At 40.1% G+C, this 16,926-nt stretch overlaps 1 protein-coding gene across 3 annotated transcripts in view; it reads left to right on the forward strand.

Moving 5' to 3' along the window:
• The window catches only part of CUX2 (cut like homeobox 2), a 755,888-nt gene that overhangs the window by 497,146 nt on the left and 241,816 nt on the right, over window positions 1–16,926 (forward strand). For all 3 annotated transcript variants that reach the window (XM_073626099.1, XM_073626084.1, XM_073626092.1), the window contains exon 4: window positions 5,641–5,719. In XM_073626099.1, coding sequence (XP_073482200.1) covers window positions 5,641–5,719 — 79 coding nt within the window. The remainder of the gene's footprint in view (window positions 1–5,640; window positions 5,720–16,926) is intronic.

Genomic DNA, 16,926 nt, shown 5'->3' on the forward strand with positions numbered 1-16,926 from the left:
AAGGTCCCTCAGTTCTGTTAATCCCCGCTGCACTAGAAGATTATGTTGGTGAGGGTGGGGGTTGATAGTGGAAAATTTCAAGGAAACCAGGAGCCAGCAACACAAAGGACACAGCACATTCATAGAAAGTCATGTCCCTTGTGCTGATGTTTGTGTTTTTATTTTGACTATGCTTAGGCTTTAAGACTTGGTTTAGATCTGTATGTGCTGGGAACGTTCCCAACCTGGACAGAAACAGACTACTTTGCTTTTTAATGGCACCTCCACTCATCGGCAACTGTGTGCTCCAAACCGCATGGTGCTACTGCACGCAAGGACTTTTTTTCCCCATGCTGGCCCTACACATAATGTGCATGTGCATAGGTCTGAACCAAATTATTTTTCTATTCTTCTATTAAGTATAGTTAATGTCAATAATTAGGCAGGAAGGAGGACCATTGATTGAGAGGCTGAAAAGTTAGTTGGAATTAGTTAAGGCATAATCAGCCTTTTGCGAAAATTAATAAATGTACCCATATAGATTTTATAAATTTTTTGCTTTGAAGCCTTCAAAGTATTGCAACCACATTCAGTCTATCATGGGTGCATTGCACAGTCTCCTACAGGCTATTCCTCCAGTTCCAGGTCCGTACAGAGGTATAGACCTTTTTTTGTGTGTGTTTGGAGGAAGCAATTAATGGAATATGAGTCCTTTGGTGACAGATGGGACTTGAAGTCTTCCATTCACAGTTCTGCGTGAATGGATCTGTAAATGGATGGCATGGCTGTGTGGGAAGAGCCATGCACAGCTGTGCTAAATGTACACAGATACAGAATGGAGAGAAAGGAAAACAGCCCAACCATACTTGGGTTGAGCTGCATGTTTGAGTTGCCAGAAAGAAGCCTTTACTGCGCCAATGCTCCAAAAACAGCCCAGTTACATTATGCCTGACAACACCTTGACACGCCTCACCAAGCTTTTTTGTGGCATTGGTGCAGTAAAGGCTCCCTTCTGGCAACTCGACCATGCAGTTCATTTTTGTATGGTCATATTAAGCTCCTTGAAACAGCCCCACTGTCTTTTTCCAGAGCAGCCTGTATTTCTCCTGAGGTTACCTGTGGTCTTTTGTTTGTATCCCAAACAATTTTTCTGACAATTGTGGTTGCAATCTTTCTTGGTCTACCTGACCTTGCCTTGGTATCTAGAGATCCCCGAATGTTCCACTTCTTAAGTAAAATCAGCCTGTATATGCAATAAAGCATGCTTGTTATACTTATTGTGAAACCTAAGGGGTTAATCCTCTGCATTGTGTAAAAAGGCTGCTTGATCCTGTTTTCTCTGATCCTCCTCGTCTTCCACAGTCCCCAAATCATCTCCTGATAGAACAGAGCCTTGGGGCAAGCTGTACATGCTCAGCTTGGTGTGTATTGCTAGAAAGGTTTTTTTCCTGAGGGGAGGGTGCATGTGATCAGCACAGGGCCAATCAGCACTGTCCAGACAGAGGGTCAGGGGTCCTGCAGCCTCATAGGACAATTAGGGGAGAATGAAAACTCCTCCAACAAAATTTAACCAGTGCTCTGCTGGACACTGGTATAAGTCAAAGGACTACTCTAACTAGTAAAGAGAAAAGGTATTTAGCAGTTTATATTTACTAACACTAGTGCATTTCCATGTTTTGTGTACTGTGGGAGACCAGATATAGTGAATGAAGGGTCCTGGGTTTAGTAACACTTTAATAAGTGGTTGAACAGTACTGACTGGCATATTCAAGGCTTTGGATATCTTTTTATATCCTTTTCCATTACGTTGTTACTCAGGTCTATTGACAGTTCTTTTCTGCACCCAGCCTGCTCAGTGCATCCAAGTGAGAGCTAACAAACTCATTGACTATTTATATACAGACACTAATTTCAATTTAAAAAGTCACAGATGTGGGCAATTAACCTTTAATTGCCATTTATTTTAACCCGAGTGTGTCACCTTGTGTGTCTGTACCAAGGCCAAACATTCCAGGGTATGTAAACTTTTGATCAGAGTCGTTTGGGTGATTTCTGTTATCATTATACATGGCTTCATATGATCACTATCCTTAAATATTTTGGCATGATGAGTCATATTTTTAATATCAATGCAAAAATGTCATGGTTTCTGCCAGGTTATGCAAACGTTTGAACACAACTGTATACAGGCATACCCCACTTTTAAGTACACAATGGGGTTTATTTACTAAAGATAGAAAGTGCAAAATCAGGCTCACTTCTGCATAGAAACCAATGAGCTTCCAAGTTTTATTACATGATTTGATTGTAGGCGTATTAGTGCAATTGTGACAGAGAAAATTGAGTACTGTCCGTGATACTTTTTTTATTTGCACTAACATACAATTTTTCAGGACAAGCTTTCGGGGTATGTCCCCTTCTTCAAGGTCCAAGCAGTACTGATTCACACATTTTTAAGCAGCATGTTAAAGAAAAAAAAAAAGGGAAAGCCAAACACATACAAATCAATGGTAATAAAGATAGCAGGGGTCGTAAAACTTTAGCATAATGTGTAAGGAAACCAATATCTAAATTCAGGCCGTTATTTTTCGTGTCAAAAAGAAGTATCATTCTTAGTTCAAATGTTTTCCTTTCCTGGATAGTTCTGAAATTCCCTTTAAGAACTAAAACATTGAGGTCTTCTATAGTGTGGTCCGATTGTGAGAAATGATGTCCCACAGGTGTGCATAAACTGTCTTCTTTATGTTCTTTGATGGTATGTCTGTGCAAATTCATCCTCGCTTGCAACTTCTGTCCTGTTTCACCAACATAAGATCCTTTGCTGCACCTTTTGCATTGGATGAGGTACACAACATTACTGGAGGTACAGCTGTAAGATCCCATGATATTGAAGGTCCCATTTGTGTGTGTGACACTTTTGGATAGATTGATCTGGCTGCATAGTTTGCAGCATTTTTTATTGCAGGGTTTGCTTCCATTATTTGTGACTTCATAATCAGAGTGAAGTTTCCTGCTGATTAGTTTGTGTCTGAGGTTGGGTGGTTGTCTGAAAGCCAATAATGGGGGTTATTGGAATATTCCTTTTAGAGTTTCATCCCCTGTTATAATGGGTTGTAAATCTTTGATTATCTTTTTGATCCCTTCTAGTGCTGGGTTGTATGTGGTGACTAGAGGTACTCGGTTATTTGTTTTTTTCTCTGTGTATTGGAGGAGATTTTCTCTTCGGGTTTTCAAGGCTGTGTTTATGCTGTTGTCGATGGTTTTTTCTTTGTAACCTTTCTCATGGAAGGAGTCTGCCAGTGTTCTGAGATGTTTATCTCTGTCTTCTGGGTCTGAACAAATTCGGTGGTATCTGATGGCCTGGCTGTGTACGATGGCCCGTTTAGTGTGTTGGGGGTGAAAACTGGAACTATGAAGATAGCTGCATCGGTCAGTAGGTTTTCTGTATATCGACGTGTGAAGCTTGTCATCCCTGATGTATACTGTAGTGTCCAGGAAGTTGACATGTGTTTTCGAATAGTCCATTTTTAGTTTGATAGATGGGTGAAAAGTGTTAATAAATGAGAAGAATTGGTTTAGATTTTCTTCACCTTCAGTCCATATCATGAATATATCATCAATATAGCGATAATATCTGTATGGCTTTTGTTGTATGCTGTTCAGGAATTTGTCCTCCAGGTCAGCCATAAATAAGTTTGCATATTGGGGTGCCATTTTGCTTCCCATAGCAGTACCCATACACTGGAGATAGATGTCATTATTGAAAGTGAAGTAGTTGTGTGTAAGAATTAATTCAATGAGCTGTGTCACATCCTCAGCCGTGTGTTTGTGGTTTGGTGAGGATGATAAGAATCTGTGACATGCCGCCAACCCATCCTTGTGAGGGATGTTACTGTACAGAGATTCTACATCCATAGTGACTAGAAGTGTATTTGGTGGTAATTGTTGTATATTGTTAAGCTTGTTCAGAAAATTAGTGGTGTCTTGCAGGAAACTCGCAGTGTTCATGACTAAAGGTTTTAACATGTTTTCTACGAGGCCTGAGATATGTTCAGTAAGTGTATTCATACCTGTTATAATGGGTCTGCCTGGATTTCCTGGCTTGTGGATCTTGGGCAGCATGTAGAAGTCTCCAATTTCTGGATTATCCGGAATCGCATTGATGAGTTCTGAATGTAGGTGGCTTGGTATTGTCGCAATTGTTTAGTAAAATCCTGGGTCGGATCATAATCCAGTTTTTTGTAGTAAGTAGTATTTGCAAGCTGCCTCTGGCACTCTTGTGTATATTTGTCTGTATCCATCACAACGATTGCGCCCCCTTTATCTGCTGGTTTGATGGTTATGGCCTGATTATTGCGCAGATCATGTACAGCTCTTCGCTCCAGTGGTGAAAGGTTGTATAATATTTTCTTTTGCTGGGTGGATATCAGGGATGTAACTCGCAGCCTAAAGCTGTCAATATAGGTATCCAGTTTGGGGTTGCGTCCTTGTGGAGGTGTGAAGTTGCTGTTCTTTTTCTTTTTGTCACCTCCTATTGTCCTGGGATTCCTTTCCTTACTGTGAAAATATTCTTTGAGCCTTAGTCTCCTAAAGAATTCCTCCATATCTGACCATACCTGTAAATTATCCTTTATTACCATTGATTTGTATGTGTTTGGCTTTCCCTTTTTTTTTTTTTTTTTTTTCTTTAACATGCTGCTTAAAAATTTGTGAATCAGTACTGCTTGGACCTTGAAGAAGGGGACATACCCCGAAAGCTTGTCCTGAAAAATTGTATGTTAGTGCAAATAAAAAAAGTATCACGGACAGTACTCAAGTTTTATTACCAAAGCTTAACAAGCTGGGGTTAGAAGCTCATTGGTTTCTATGCAGAAGTGAGCATGAGTTTGCACTTTCTAGCTTTAGTAAATAAACCCCATTGTGTACTTAAAAGTGGGGTATGCCTGTATAACCAATGTAGTATATAATCCTTTATTAAGTACAGAATCTAAATGGTCACTGTTGGTGACAAGTTTTTTTTTTTTTTTGTTCATTTGTTTTCCTTCCTAATGCACATAAAATAGACCCCTTTATTGTACTTGTTCATTATGTCTTGAGTACTAGTCATTGAGGTTGATTTACTAAAGGCAAATATACTGTGCACTAGAAGTGCGCTGCAAGTGCATTTTCTCTAGAACTGAGGGGAAGCTCTGAAATGAGGGGAAGCTCTGCTGATTTCTATCATACAATGCAAAAATGCTGTTTTTTTTATTTTCCTTGCATGTTCCCCTCAGAACAAGAGGCAGCTGCACTTGAAGGATGCACCTGCAGTGCACAGACTATTTAGCTTTAGTAAATCAACCCCATTGTGTTTTAGAGGTCAGGTCAGTTTTGCAGGTCAATTCCTAGAGACAAGACCCAGGTGTAAACTAGAACTGCAGCCTTTTAATGCCCCAGGCCTGTGCATGTCACAATGCATTGAGACAAGGAGATATAGGAAAGAGTGATGCAGCACATATCACTATGCATTCTGCTGCTGACATGAAGGAGTTATTGAGAAACATTTCATTCATGCCATTGGTACATGCTCCTCCAGTTACTATTTGCAGATTCACAATTTTCTTTTTTATGTGTATAGTCATGTTCTGTATTTACATGTATTCTATCTTTCTTCTCCACCAGGTTGTTGCACTTAGTAAAAGAAGCAAAGAAGCAGAAGCAGCGTTCCTGAGTGTATACAAGCAATTAATTGAAGCACCAGGTGATTTACTTTGTATTGCCAAAGTTTTGTGCTACTGTATATTATTTCATATTTACATGTTTGTAACCTTCATAGAAAAAAAAACAAAAGCTCTTTTTAGCCTTTCACACCGAATCCGACTTTGAAATCGTGGTCAGAAAATATGGACTGAGATCTGGTGATGACACTACTGTCATTGATGGAGTCCCTGACACCAGAAGCAAAGTCCTATCTCTTCTGAGATGACAACTTCCACACATAGATAGAGTGCAGATTAAGGCATAGTAAGTCGGTAACTGGAGGAAAAGCACTTGCATGGAGATCACAGGCAATACTAGTGATTGGTCTTTTGTCACTTGTTTGCTTATTTTCTGCAGAGCTTCCAAAGTTCAATTCCTCTTTAGGATAATAAGCTGTCAACATTTATTATGAAGAATAAAAAAATTTGGTTTGCTATCCACTGTTTATTTCTATAATCCTGCAAGGCTTTAGAGATGAATATGCCCCTAAATTTTCTACTCATATTGTGATTGGCTTTAAGTAATATTAATAGACATGTGCACTGCCGAAAAATGTGTTTGTTTTGTTTAGTTTAGTTTTGTTTAGTTTCATTTGTTTTTTTCAAAAATTCGAAATTCGTAAATTCGGAATTCGAAAATACTGAATTTTGAAAATTCAAAAATTCGCAAATCCAAAATTTCAAAAATCCGAAAATTCGAAAGAGTGAAAATCCGAAAATCCAAAAATTTGAAATAGTAACTAACTAACCAACTAATTTATCTGAAGTTACAAATTATCTGAAATAAAGAATGCCACATCTAAACAAATGGAACAGAACGAAATAATAATATATTTTTATTATTATTTATTATTATTATTTAGTTTCGTTCCATTCGTTTAGATACGGCATTCGTTATTACGGATAATTCATAACTTTGGATAAATTCATATTCGTTACGTTCACGGACAGCCAAATTTGAAAGGGAATTCCAATACCTATAATTTAATAGCTAGTAATCGTTAAGTTATTATTAGTTATTTCATTTTTCAGATTTTGGAATTTTCGGGTTTTTGAAGTATCAGATTTTCATTCTTATTTTCGTATTTTCGTTCTTTTGAATTTTCAAATTTTAATTCTTAGTTTTGAATTTCCGAAATTCAGAAGTTTCAGATTTCGAATTTCTGAAGTTTCGAACTTCTGAATGTTCGGGAAAATTCGGAAATTTGGGCATTTCCGAATTAACGAATTTTGTCTAAATTCGTTAAAAAACTAATTCGGATGTTCGGACTAATGTTTAAATATTAATGTGTAAGAAGGAAATACAACTCTTTAAGGCAGAAAATATAATTATACAGTCAGGTCCATAAATATTGGGACATCGACACAATTCTAATCTTTTTCGCTCTATACACCACCACAATGGATTTGAAATGAAACAAACAAGATGTGCTTTAACTGCAGACTTTCAGCTTTAATTTGAGGGTATTTACATCCAAATCAGGTGAACGGTGTAGGAATTACAAGTTTGTATATGTGCCTCCCACTTTTTAAGGGACCAAAAGTAATGGGACAGATTAACACTCATCCATCAAACTTTCACTTTTTAATACTTGGTTGCAAATCCTTTGCAGTCAATTACAGCCTGAAGTCTGGAATGCATAGACATCACCAGACACTGGGTTTCATCCCTGGTGATGCTCTGCCAGGCCTCTACTGCAACTGTCTTCAGTTCCTGCTTGTTCTTAGGGCATTTTCCCTTCAGTTTTGTCTTCAGAAAGTGAAATGCATGCTCAATTGAATTCAGGTCAGGTGATTGACTTGGCCATTGCATGACATTCCACTTCTTTCTCTTAAAAAACTCTTTGGTTGCTTTCGTAGTATGCTTCGGGTCATTGTCCATCTGCACTGTGAAGTGCCGTCCAATGAGTTCTGAAGCATTTTGCTGAATATGAGCAGATAATATTGCCCGAAACACTTCACAATTCATCTTGCTGCTTTTGTCAGCAGTCACATCATCAATAAACACAAGAGAACCAGTTCCATTGGCAGACATACATGCCCACGCCATGACACTACCACCACCATGCTTCACAGATGAGGTGGTATGCTTTGGATCATGAGCAGTTCCTTTCCTTCTCCATACACTTCTCTTCCCATCACTCTGGTACAAGTTGATCTTGATCTCATCTGTCCATAGGATGTTGTTCCAGAACTGTGAAGGCTTTTTTGGCAAATGCTAATCTGGCCTTCCTGTTTTTGAGGCTCATCAATGATTTACATCTTGTGGTGAACCCTCTGTATTGGTGAAGTCTTTTCTTGATTGTTGACTTTGACACACATACATCTACCTCCTGGAAAGTGTTCTTGATCTAGCCAACTGTTGTGAAGGGTGTTTTCTTCACCAGGGAAAGAATTCTTCGGTCATCCACCACAGTTGTTTTCCATGGTCTTCCGGGTCTTTTGGTGTTGCTGAGCTCACCGGTGTGTTCATTCTTTTTAAGGATGTTCCAAACAGTTGATTTGGCCACACCTAAAGTTTTTGCTATCTCTCTGATGGGTTTGTTTTGTTTTTTTCAGCCTAATGATGGCTTGCTTCACTGATAGTGACAGCTCTTTGGATCTCATATTGAGAGTTGACAGCAACAAATTTCAAATGCAAATAGCACACTTGAAATGAACTCTGGACCTTTTATCTGCTCCTTGTAAATGGGATAATGAGGGAATAACACACACCTGGCCATGGAACAGCTGAGCAGCCAATTGTCACATTACTTTTGGTCCCTTAAAAAGTGGGAGGCACATATATAAACTTTTGTAATTCCTACATCGTTCACCTGATTTGGATGTAAATACCCTCAAATTAAAGCTGAAAGTCTGCAGTTAAAGCACATCTTGTTTGTTTCATTTCAAATCCATTGTGGTGGTGTATAGATCCAAAAAGATTAGAGTTGTGTCGATGTCCCAATATTTATGGACCTAACTGTCTGACTCTTTCAAGGTAAGTTATGTTGAATCGTTTTTATTCAGTTTTAAACAATATAAAGTGAAAACATGAGAGTATCAGTCCATTTCCAATGGATGTACAATTACACATTAAGATCATAATGGGCAGCACAGTGGTGTAGTGGTTAGCACTTTCACCTAGCAGCAAAAAGGGTCGCTGGTTAAAATCCCAAACACGACACCATCTGCCTGGAGTTTGCATGTTCTCCCTGTGCCTGCGTGGGTTTCCTCCGGGTACTCCGGTTTCCTCCCACACTCCAAAGACATGTTGGTAGGTTAATCGAATCCTGTCTAAATTGGCCCTAGTATGTATGAATGTGTGTTAGGGACCTTGGGTTGTAAGCTCCTTGAGGGCAGGCACTGATGTGAATGTACAATGTATATGTAAAGTGCTGCGTAAATTGATGGCGCTATATATGTACCTGAAATTTAAAAAAATATATAACAATAAGAGGTCAAATATCATAGTTATGATATGATATAGGTCCCTAAGGCATGGTAAAATGAGCATAGTAACTGTATTTTAATTAACGAGTAAGCCACTAATGGGGCGTACACACGGTCGGACTTTTCAGCTACAAAAGTCCGACAGCCTGTCCGACAGACTTTCGACGGACTTTCGACGGACTTGCGGCGGACTTTCTAACGAACAGACTTGCCTACACACGATCACACAAAAGTCCGTCGAATTCTTACGTGATGACGTACACCGGACTAAAGTAAGGAAGTTGATAGCCAGTAGCCAATAGCTGCCCTAGCGTGGGTTTTTGTCCGTCAGACTAGCATACAGACGAGCAGATTTTTCGACCGGACTCGAGTCCGTCGGAAAGATTTGAAGCATGTTTCAAATCTAAAGTCCGTCGGATTTGAGGCTGAAAAAGTCCGTTGAAAGTCCGGAGAAGCCCACACACGATCGGATTACCAGCCAGCTTTAGTCCGTCAGCGTCCGTTGGACTTTTGTAGACGAAAAGTCCGACCGTGTGTACGCGGCATTAGAACAGTGTTGTAAAAAGCACAACAACGATGGTGTTAATATGTAATGGTGCTATAGTTAATATAGCCATAAACTCATATTACAGAATGTACATAAAAATGAAAGAAGGTTAGGAAAACAACAAAAGATATAAGATATCTGAAGGCAAAATAGAAGAGCAGAAGAAAAGTGGGGGGCGGGGTAGAGGAGGGATTAGGGTAAATATAAAGAAAATGGAGGGGATAGCAATCTACACATGAGAGGACCCTGGAGAAGAATCATCAAAATTATCTGCTACAAAAAACATCAAAATTGGTGGAAAACCGGAAGTGCAACCATACGGTCCATATAATGGCGTGGAATTCATTCTTATCAGCATCCCAGGCTTTCATACATTCTAGGTGTATTCGATCCTGTCTACTTCACTTGTCCAGCTAAAGACCGCCCTTTAAGGTAAGTTAGACACTTCTGTGTATTTTTGAAGCAACAAGTTTTACCTAACAGTGAATTTTCAGTGTTGGAGGGAAAGTTTAAAACCTAAAAAAAAAATAGAAATGACTTAAAGTGGATGTAGACCCACTCTCATCCTTTCTAAACTACTGCCATAGTGGTTATCTATTAGGATATACATGCCTCCTGCATGCATTCCTAACTGTCAAATGTCTCCCCTCTGTCTGTTATGAGACCCGAAAAACTGCAGATTCTTTTTGTGGGTCTGTTGTCTGGAGTTCAGTGGGTGGAGTCGTGATGTCACTAGACTCCCCGCCCACCTCTACACTCCCCTTGTCAACATTAATTTTCTCCTGTGTATTTCGTAAACTGAACTTCTGCTATGATCACTAATATCCAGTCAAAACCCAGAAAAGTCACCACATGACTTCAGCATGTCCAGTCATGCTGAGGTGTGGAGTAGCCAATCCTTGGAGAGCTGGAGAAGAAAGGAGAAGGGGATCTGAAGTACACAGAATGTCTCTCTCATACTCCTGCATGAGATATGTAAATCACCTGTCACTCACAGCAAAGGGAAGAACTGACTCCTATTTCTCTGTCTGTTTTTATCTCACTGAAAAAAGATAAGAGGACTGCTCAGAGCTGGATTAACTCTTCGTGGCAAGACTGGGCACAGATGACATGAAATCCTATACTGTACAAGGTGCAAGCCTTACTTAAAAAAAAATTTCAGGTCTACATCCGCTTTAAGGAAATATTCTTTTTTGTTTTCTTTCCGGAGTAGCCCACAAACATGTTATGACATTGACAGAAAAGTTTTAACAAAGAGACATGTCCACTTGAAAGTTTGTAAATATTGACTTTATACTGTATGTACATGCGTGGATTGCTGTATATTAACCTCACTAGGGGGTGTAGCAACATCCCTAACTTTTAATAAAAAAAAAAAAAAAATAAGAAAAAATGGGACTCTCTTGTGTATAAAAAAAAGACTTTAAATTTATTAACAAATCAGGTTGGTACGCACTTCATTTAATTCATGATACCGCCACATAAACCTTACTATTTTCATATAACACAGTTATCTAAAGACATTTGTCTCAGGCACACTAGCATCAAAAATGGAAGGCACAGGTCCACAGAGCAAACATTCTTAAATGGGTCTCAATGCATCCTATGGTCTTCTATGTAGAAATGTACACTAAATGTTCAGATGCGTTTTCAAGCTCAACATTTAGATATGTTTTCTAAATCTGTTTATTGTTGGTTTTGCAGCTCTGAACATAGCTGAAAGATGTCAATTTATTTAAACCTACTTATAAACACCTAACATAAAATATGTTAAAGTGTAATGCCACAAACTTTAGTTTTAGTTTTAGATAGGGTAGTGAAGAGTTAGAACCCCTGTCAGCTTCTTAGACATATCTATTCACTTCTTGTCCCAGTGACAGTTTTGTCAACAGGACAGGATTTAAGATGAAATATCTCCAATGAGCCACAGAAGACAATGAAATCTTCACAGGATCTAACCCTACTCCAGTCTATCTGGGTCTGGGACCCACAGCGGTATGAAGAACTGGCTGCGGGAAGACAGCGCTGGACTCCAGGTAGTGGTAAGTACCTGATATTTACCTGATGTAGCAGCTGACATTAAAAAAATGAAGCTCCCCTTTAAGTAGTGAAGCCAACATCAGGATGATTCTACCCACACGGGTTGCACAAAAAGGTCATAGCTTTTCTCTTTTCCAAATTTCCCTTTGGGATTAATAAAGTATTCTGAATCTAAATAGCTGTTCCCAGCAAGAGCAGAGTAAGGATGAGTACATCTAATACTGCCCATCATTCTCAGTGAAAGTTGTGACACCCTTATGTGTTATTTAATTTGCTAGGTGCTAACAAAGCTCACCACTATGCAGAAAACTTGCAGATTGTGTCAATTAAGAATAAAAAAAGGGGTTAATCATTTTAGTTGTTAACGTTGGGGGGAAACAAAAGGGTTTTATAGCAAAACAAGATGGATAGAATCTCTTTGCAGTACCACGGGTACTGTTCAAGTCGACCATTAGGAGGCAGTAGTTAGCTACTGTGCAGTTCATATAAAATTGAAGAACCCTTGTTCCATAATAGCTATTCTCACTTGTACAATAAGGATACTGCAGTGCTACAGGGAAATATTCATACTGATGTTACATTAATGATGCTGTGCCATAGTAATTCCACAGACATATCAAAGCTTCAGACCCCAACAAATGAGCATCTTGCTCTTGGCTTGAAATTTCTGCTCATAGACTGTCTCTGCTTTTGTGCCCACCTTTGCTTATGTCAGAGAGCGAGTCACCATGACACACCTCTCTGTACTATGGGAAGCTGTTTAAATCCAATAGGCAGAAGTGAGTATTGGCAATAGAAAACACAAGCATAGTAGGATGCAAAGATGATGCCTGTCCAATTGGTAGTGGTCAACAACATTAGAGTAACTGATAAGAGGGCTTTCCTTACATGGTGGATTACCATCTACTTAAAAGAACACCTGGCTGGACAGAAGCACCATACTGCTCACCTCTCCTGATAATGCTAGTTGCCTGGCTAGCTGACTTGCTTGCCTCAGTACTTTAAGTTATAATTTAAATATGTACATAGGTAAGGACTGCTTATTTTTCTATGACTTTCCTGATCTGCAAACTTGGCTCAGTGACTCAGAAATATGGATGGCAGTGGGTCTGTAAAAATAGTCCGGCAGCTGGCATTTTTAGTAGTTATTCTGCAATGAAAGTCTTTGTATGTCTGCCAGGCTTACTTAAATTAATAATCTGGTTGTTTTAACTGACAATTGCGCGGTCGTGCAACGTTGCACCCAAACAAAATTTACGTTCTTTTCTTCCCACAAATAGAGCTTTCTTTTGGTGGTATTTGATCACCTCTGCGTTTTTTATTTTTTGTGCTATAAACAAAAAAGACCGTAATTTAAAAAAAAAAAAAAACAATATTTTTTACTTTTTTGCTATAATAAATACCCCCCCCCCCCCCCCAAAAAAAAAAAATTTCTTCCTCAGTTTAAGCTAAGATGTATTCTTCTACATATTTTTGGTTAAAAAACCACAAAAAGCATCTATTGATTGGTTTGCGCAAAAGTTATAGCGTCTACAAAATAAGGGATAGATTTATGGCATTTTATTATTATCATTTTTTTATTAATAAAGGCGACGATCTGTGATTTTTATCATGACTGCGACATTGCGGCGGACAGATCGGACACTTTTGACACTATTTTGGGATCATTGACATTTATACAGCGATCAGAGCTAAAAAAAAAGGCCACTGATTACTGTATAAATGTCACTGGTAGGGAAGGGGTTAAACACTTGGGGCGATCAAGGGGTTTATTGTGTTCCCTCAGTGTGTTCTAACTGTAGAGGGGGATGGGTTCACTAGAACATGAGAGAGATCACTGCTCCTGATGACTGGGAGCAGTAGATCCCTGGCATGTCACCAGGCAGAACAGGGAAATGACTTGTTTTCTCTGTGCCATGATCGCAGGCCACCAGCGGACAACAAGTCCGCAGGCACTCTCCTGCAGCGCGCACATGCTAGCCTGCGATGACGGAGGGACGTACAGGTATGCCCATTTGCGCAGCTGTGCCATTCTGCTGACGTACATCGTCATGCAGTGGTCGGCAAGCGGTTAAATATGAAATGTTTAAACAATGTCAGCTTTCTCTTTATACACAGACATGATGAAATGATTGGCAACATAATTTGCCTGATAAATTGAATCTGTATGTTCCAGTTTATAGCATATAACATGGAAAGTGCAGTGCTGACCATTGGACACACCTAAAACACCTATTGGAACATTTAAAGTAAATGTAAACTCAACCACCAAACTCTCATATAAACATCAACCTGTTAATGAAATTTCAAATGTAATGTTTAATATCTTTAAATCTGCAGCTCTCATTAAAGTAATACCTGGTGATCCTGCTGTGACGTTCCTTGTGCAAACACTTTCTGTTATAGGTTGACAATGATTTTGTCTTGTAATTGTTTTTCTTGCATTGCCACCCTGTTACATGCTCTCCCAATTGAACTTCAAGCAACTCTGCCAATGCATATTGCAAAGACATGTTCCACTGTTGTTACCAAAAGAAAATTCTTTGTGAGAAATAACATGCCGTCATAGTGGGAGTACATACAGTACATGTAGACAGAAAGGGGCTGCAGGAGATCAGCAGCACTGAGATGCAACAAAGAATAAAAAAAAAAAAAAAAAAAAAAAAAAGTTAAAACAGTATTGTAAACTAAATGTCATTCAGTTAGGGCTCTTTCACACGGGGAGACCGTATGTCCATTTTTCATCCTTCCATTTTCGGATGAAAAACGGACATACATGTATCCCTATGGAGCGTTGGATGTCAGCGGTGACATGTCCGCTGACATCCTACCCGCTCCGATCCGAAAAGTGTAACGGAGGAAAACCCTACTTTTCCATCCGTTTTCGGATCGGATTGGGTGACGACGGACACTACGGTCCGTCATCATCCGACCCCCCATTGGGGAGAGCGGCGCTCTGACAGTTCCGTCGCTGCACAGTGTGCAGCGATGGACCTGTCATCTTCCTGCTCAGCGGGGATTGGCGGGGCGATCCCCGCTGAGCAAGCAGGTGTTCAAGGGGCGGATCATCACTGATCCGCCCCGTGTGAAAGAGCCCTTAGAGGTCACATCTTCAGTTATGTGAACACAGAGCCGGTAAGTGCTGATAAAAAAACTCACCATTTTGTACATTACTATCCAGTCCTCAGAGCCCTTGCACACTGGGGCGGTTTGCAGGCGCTATTGCGCTAATAATAGTGCCTGCAAACCGCCCCGAAAGTGCCGCTACTTTCATTCCAGTGTGCAAGCCCCGAGGGCTTGCACACTGGAGCGATGCGCTGGCAGGACGGTAAAAAAAGTCCTGCTAGCAGCATCTTCGGAGCGGTGAAGGAGCGGTGTGTACCGCTCCTTTACCGCTCCTGCCCATTGAAATCAATGGGACGGCGCGGCTATACCGCTGGCAAAGCGCCTTTGCAGAGGCGCTTTGCGGTGATATTTAACCCTTTCTCGGCCGCTAGCGGGGGGTAAAACCGCCCCGCTAGCGGCCGCATACCGACGGTAAAACGCCGCTAATAATAGCGGCGTTTTACCGCCGACGCCGCCCCCCGCCCCAGTGTGCAAGGGCTCTCAGATTAAGGGAGGACAGAGATACTTCTACTCTAAAGCTGGTCATACATGTATAGATTTGTTTTTTTGTTTTGTTTTCTGATCAGTTGCTCACTTTGATGTGGAGGCCTCATGAGTGCCAGATAATTCCTATTACTAGTATGTAGAAAAAGACTTGTTTCAGACAGTCCAGAAATAACAAGACATTCTTTTTTAAAAAGACTATCTTAGAACAGAATAGTATCTGACAACATTCAGTGTACAGATGGTTGACTGAAAAAGACTAGCAACCTCTACTATATGTGCCAAGTTGTGGCGTATGCTGATGAGCAATGTGGGCTGAAATGCTTAAAGCTTCTTTATATTTGAAGCACATTGCTTTTGATTAGGATTCCCACATCTGCTTTGTCAAAACCAGTTAGTGTTTTAACAGATTATAGCGCTTGTTGGAAACATAGAATGTTCCCTAATGGTGCTTACATCTCTCACACATTGATTGACTGGTTGTAACTAATTGCTTTAGATTACAGAGAAATTGCCAAAAGGTGATCCTCAGTTTAGGATCTGAGAGCACAAGACTTTATTCATTTTAATAAAACATCCTAAAATCTCCGGAACCTAATCTTTGGTGGCTCTTACCAAGAAGTTTAACTCTTCATGTCTTTTTTTTTTTAATTCAGGCATCATGATGTCTGAGGGCATTACTGTTACTACATGTATTTACAGTCAACTTTGACACCACATCCTTTCACGTCCATTAGTGGTGCTGTCCATAAAATGCATTATAGGTTCCCCAGAAAGAAGCCTCCAATAAACTGTACAGCCAGTACAAGCTTAGGAATTTAAACCTTAAAGTGTTACTAAACTCACAACAGTAAAATCAGTCTGTATATGCAGTAAAGCATGCTTGTTATACTCACTGTGGAACCTAAGGGGTTAATTCTCATTATCGTGTAAAAATGCTGTTTGATCCTGTCTTCTCTGATCCTCCCCTTCTTCTACTGTTCCCAGTCCATCTGCTGATAGAACAGAGCCCTAGGAGGCACTCTCTGATCCTCCCCTTATTCCATAGTCCCCAAACCAGCTTCTGATAAAACAGAGGCTCGGGGACAAGCTGCACATGCTCAGTTTGGTGTGTATTGCTAGAGAGTTTATTTCTTGGGAGAGTGCATGTGATCAGCACAGGTCCAATCAGCACTATCCAGACAGAGGGTCAGGGGTCCTGCAGCCTGATAGGACAGTCAGAGCAGAATGAAAACTCTTCCTATAAGTTTTAACCAGACACCGATAGAAGTCACAAGACTGCTCTAACTGTTGATGAGAAAAGGTATTTAGCAGTTTATATTTACTAAAACTATTGCATTTCCATGTTCTGTGTACTGTGGGAGACTAGATATAGTGAATGCAGGGTACTGGGTTTGGTAACACTTTAACCACTTTCTGACTGGGCCATAGTTGAATGGCGGCTACAACACGGTCAGGTAATTCTGGGAGGGCGTACAATGATGTCCTTCCAGAATCACGCTACCCACGCGCCCCCTGGGGTGTGCACATGGGAGTGTCCAAGTTTGTGTCCCGAGAACCCAGTGCATCATGAATCGGGGT

Source organism: Aquarana catesbeiana, linkage group LG01 (assembly GCF_042186555.1).
Source record: "Aquarana catesbeiana isolate 2022-GZ linkage group LG01, ASM4218655v1, whole genome shotgun sequence".
NCBI classification, from domain to species: domain Eukaryota; kingdom Metazoa; phylum Chordata; class Amphibia; order Anura; family Ranidae; genus Aquarana; species Aquarana catesbeiana.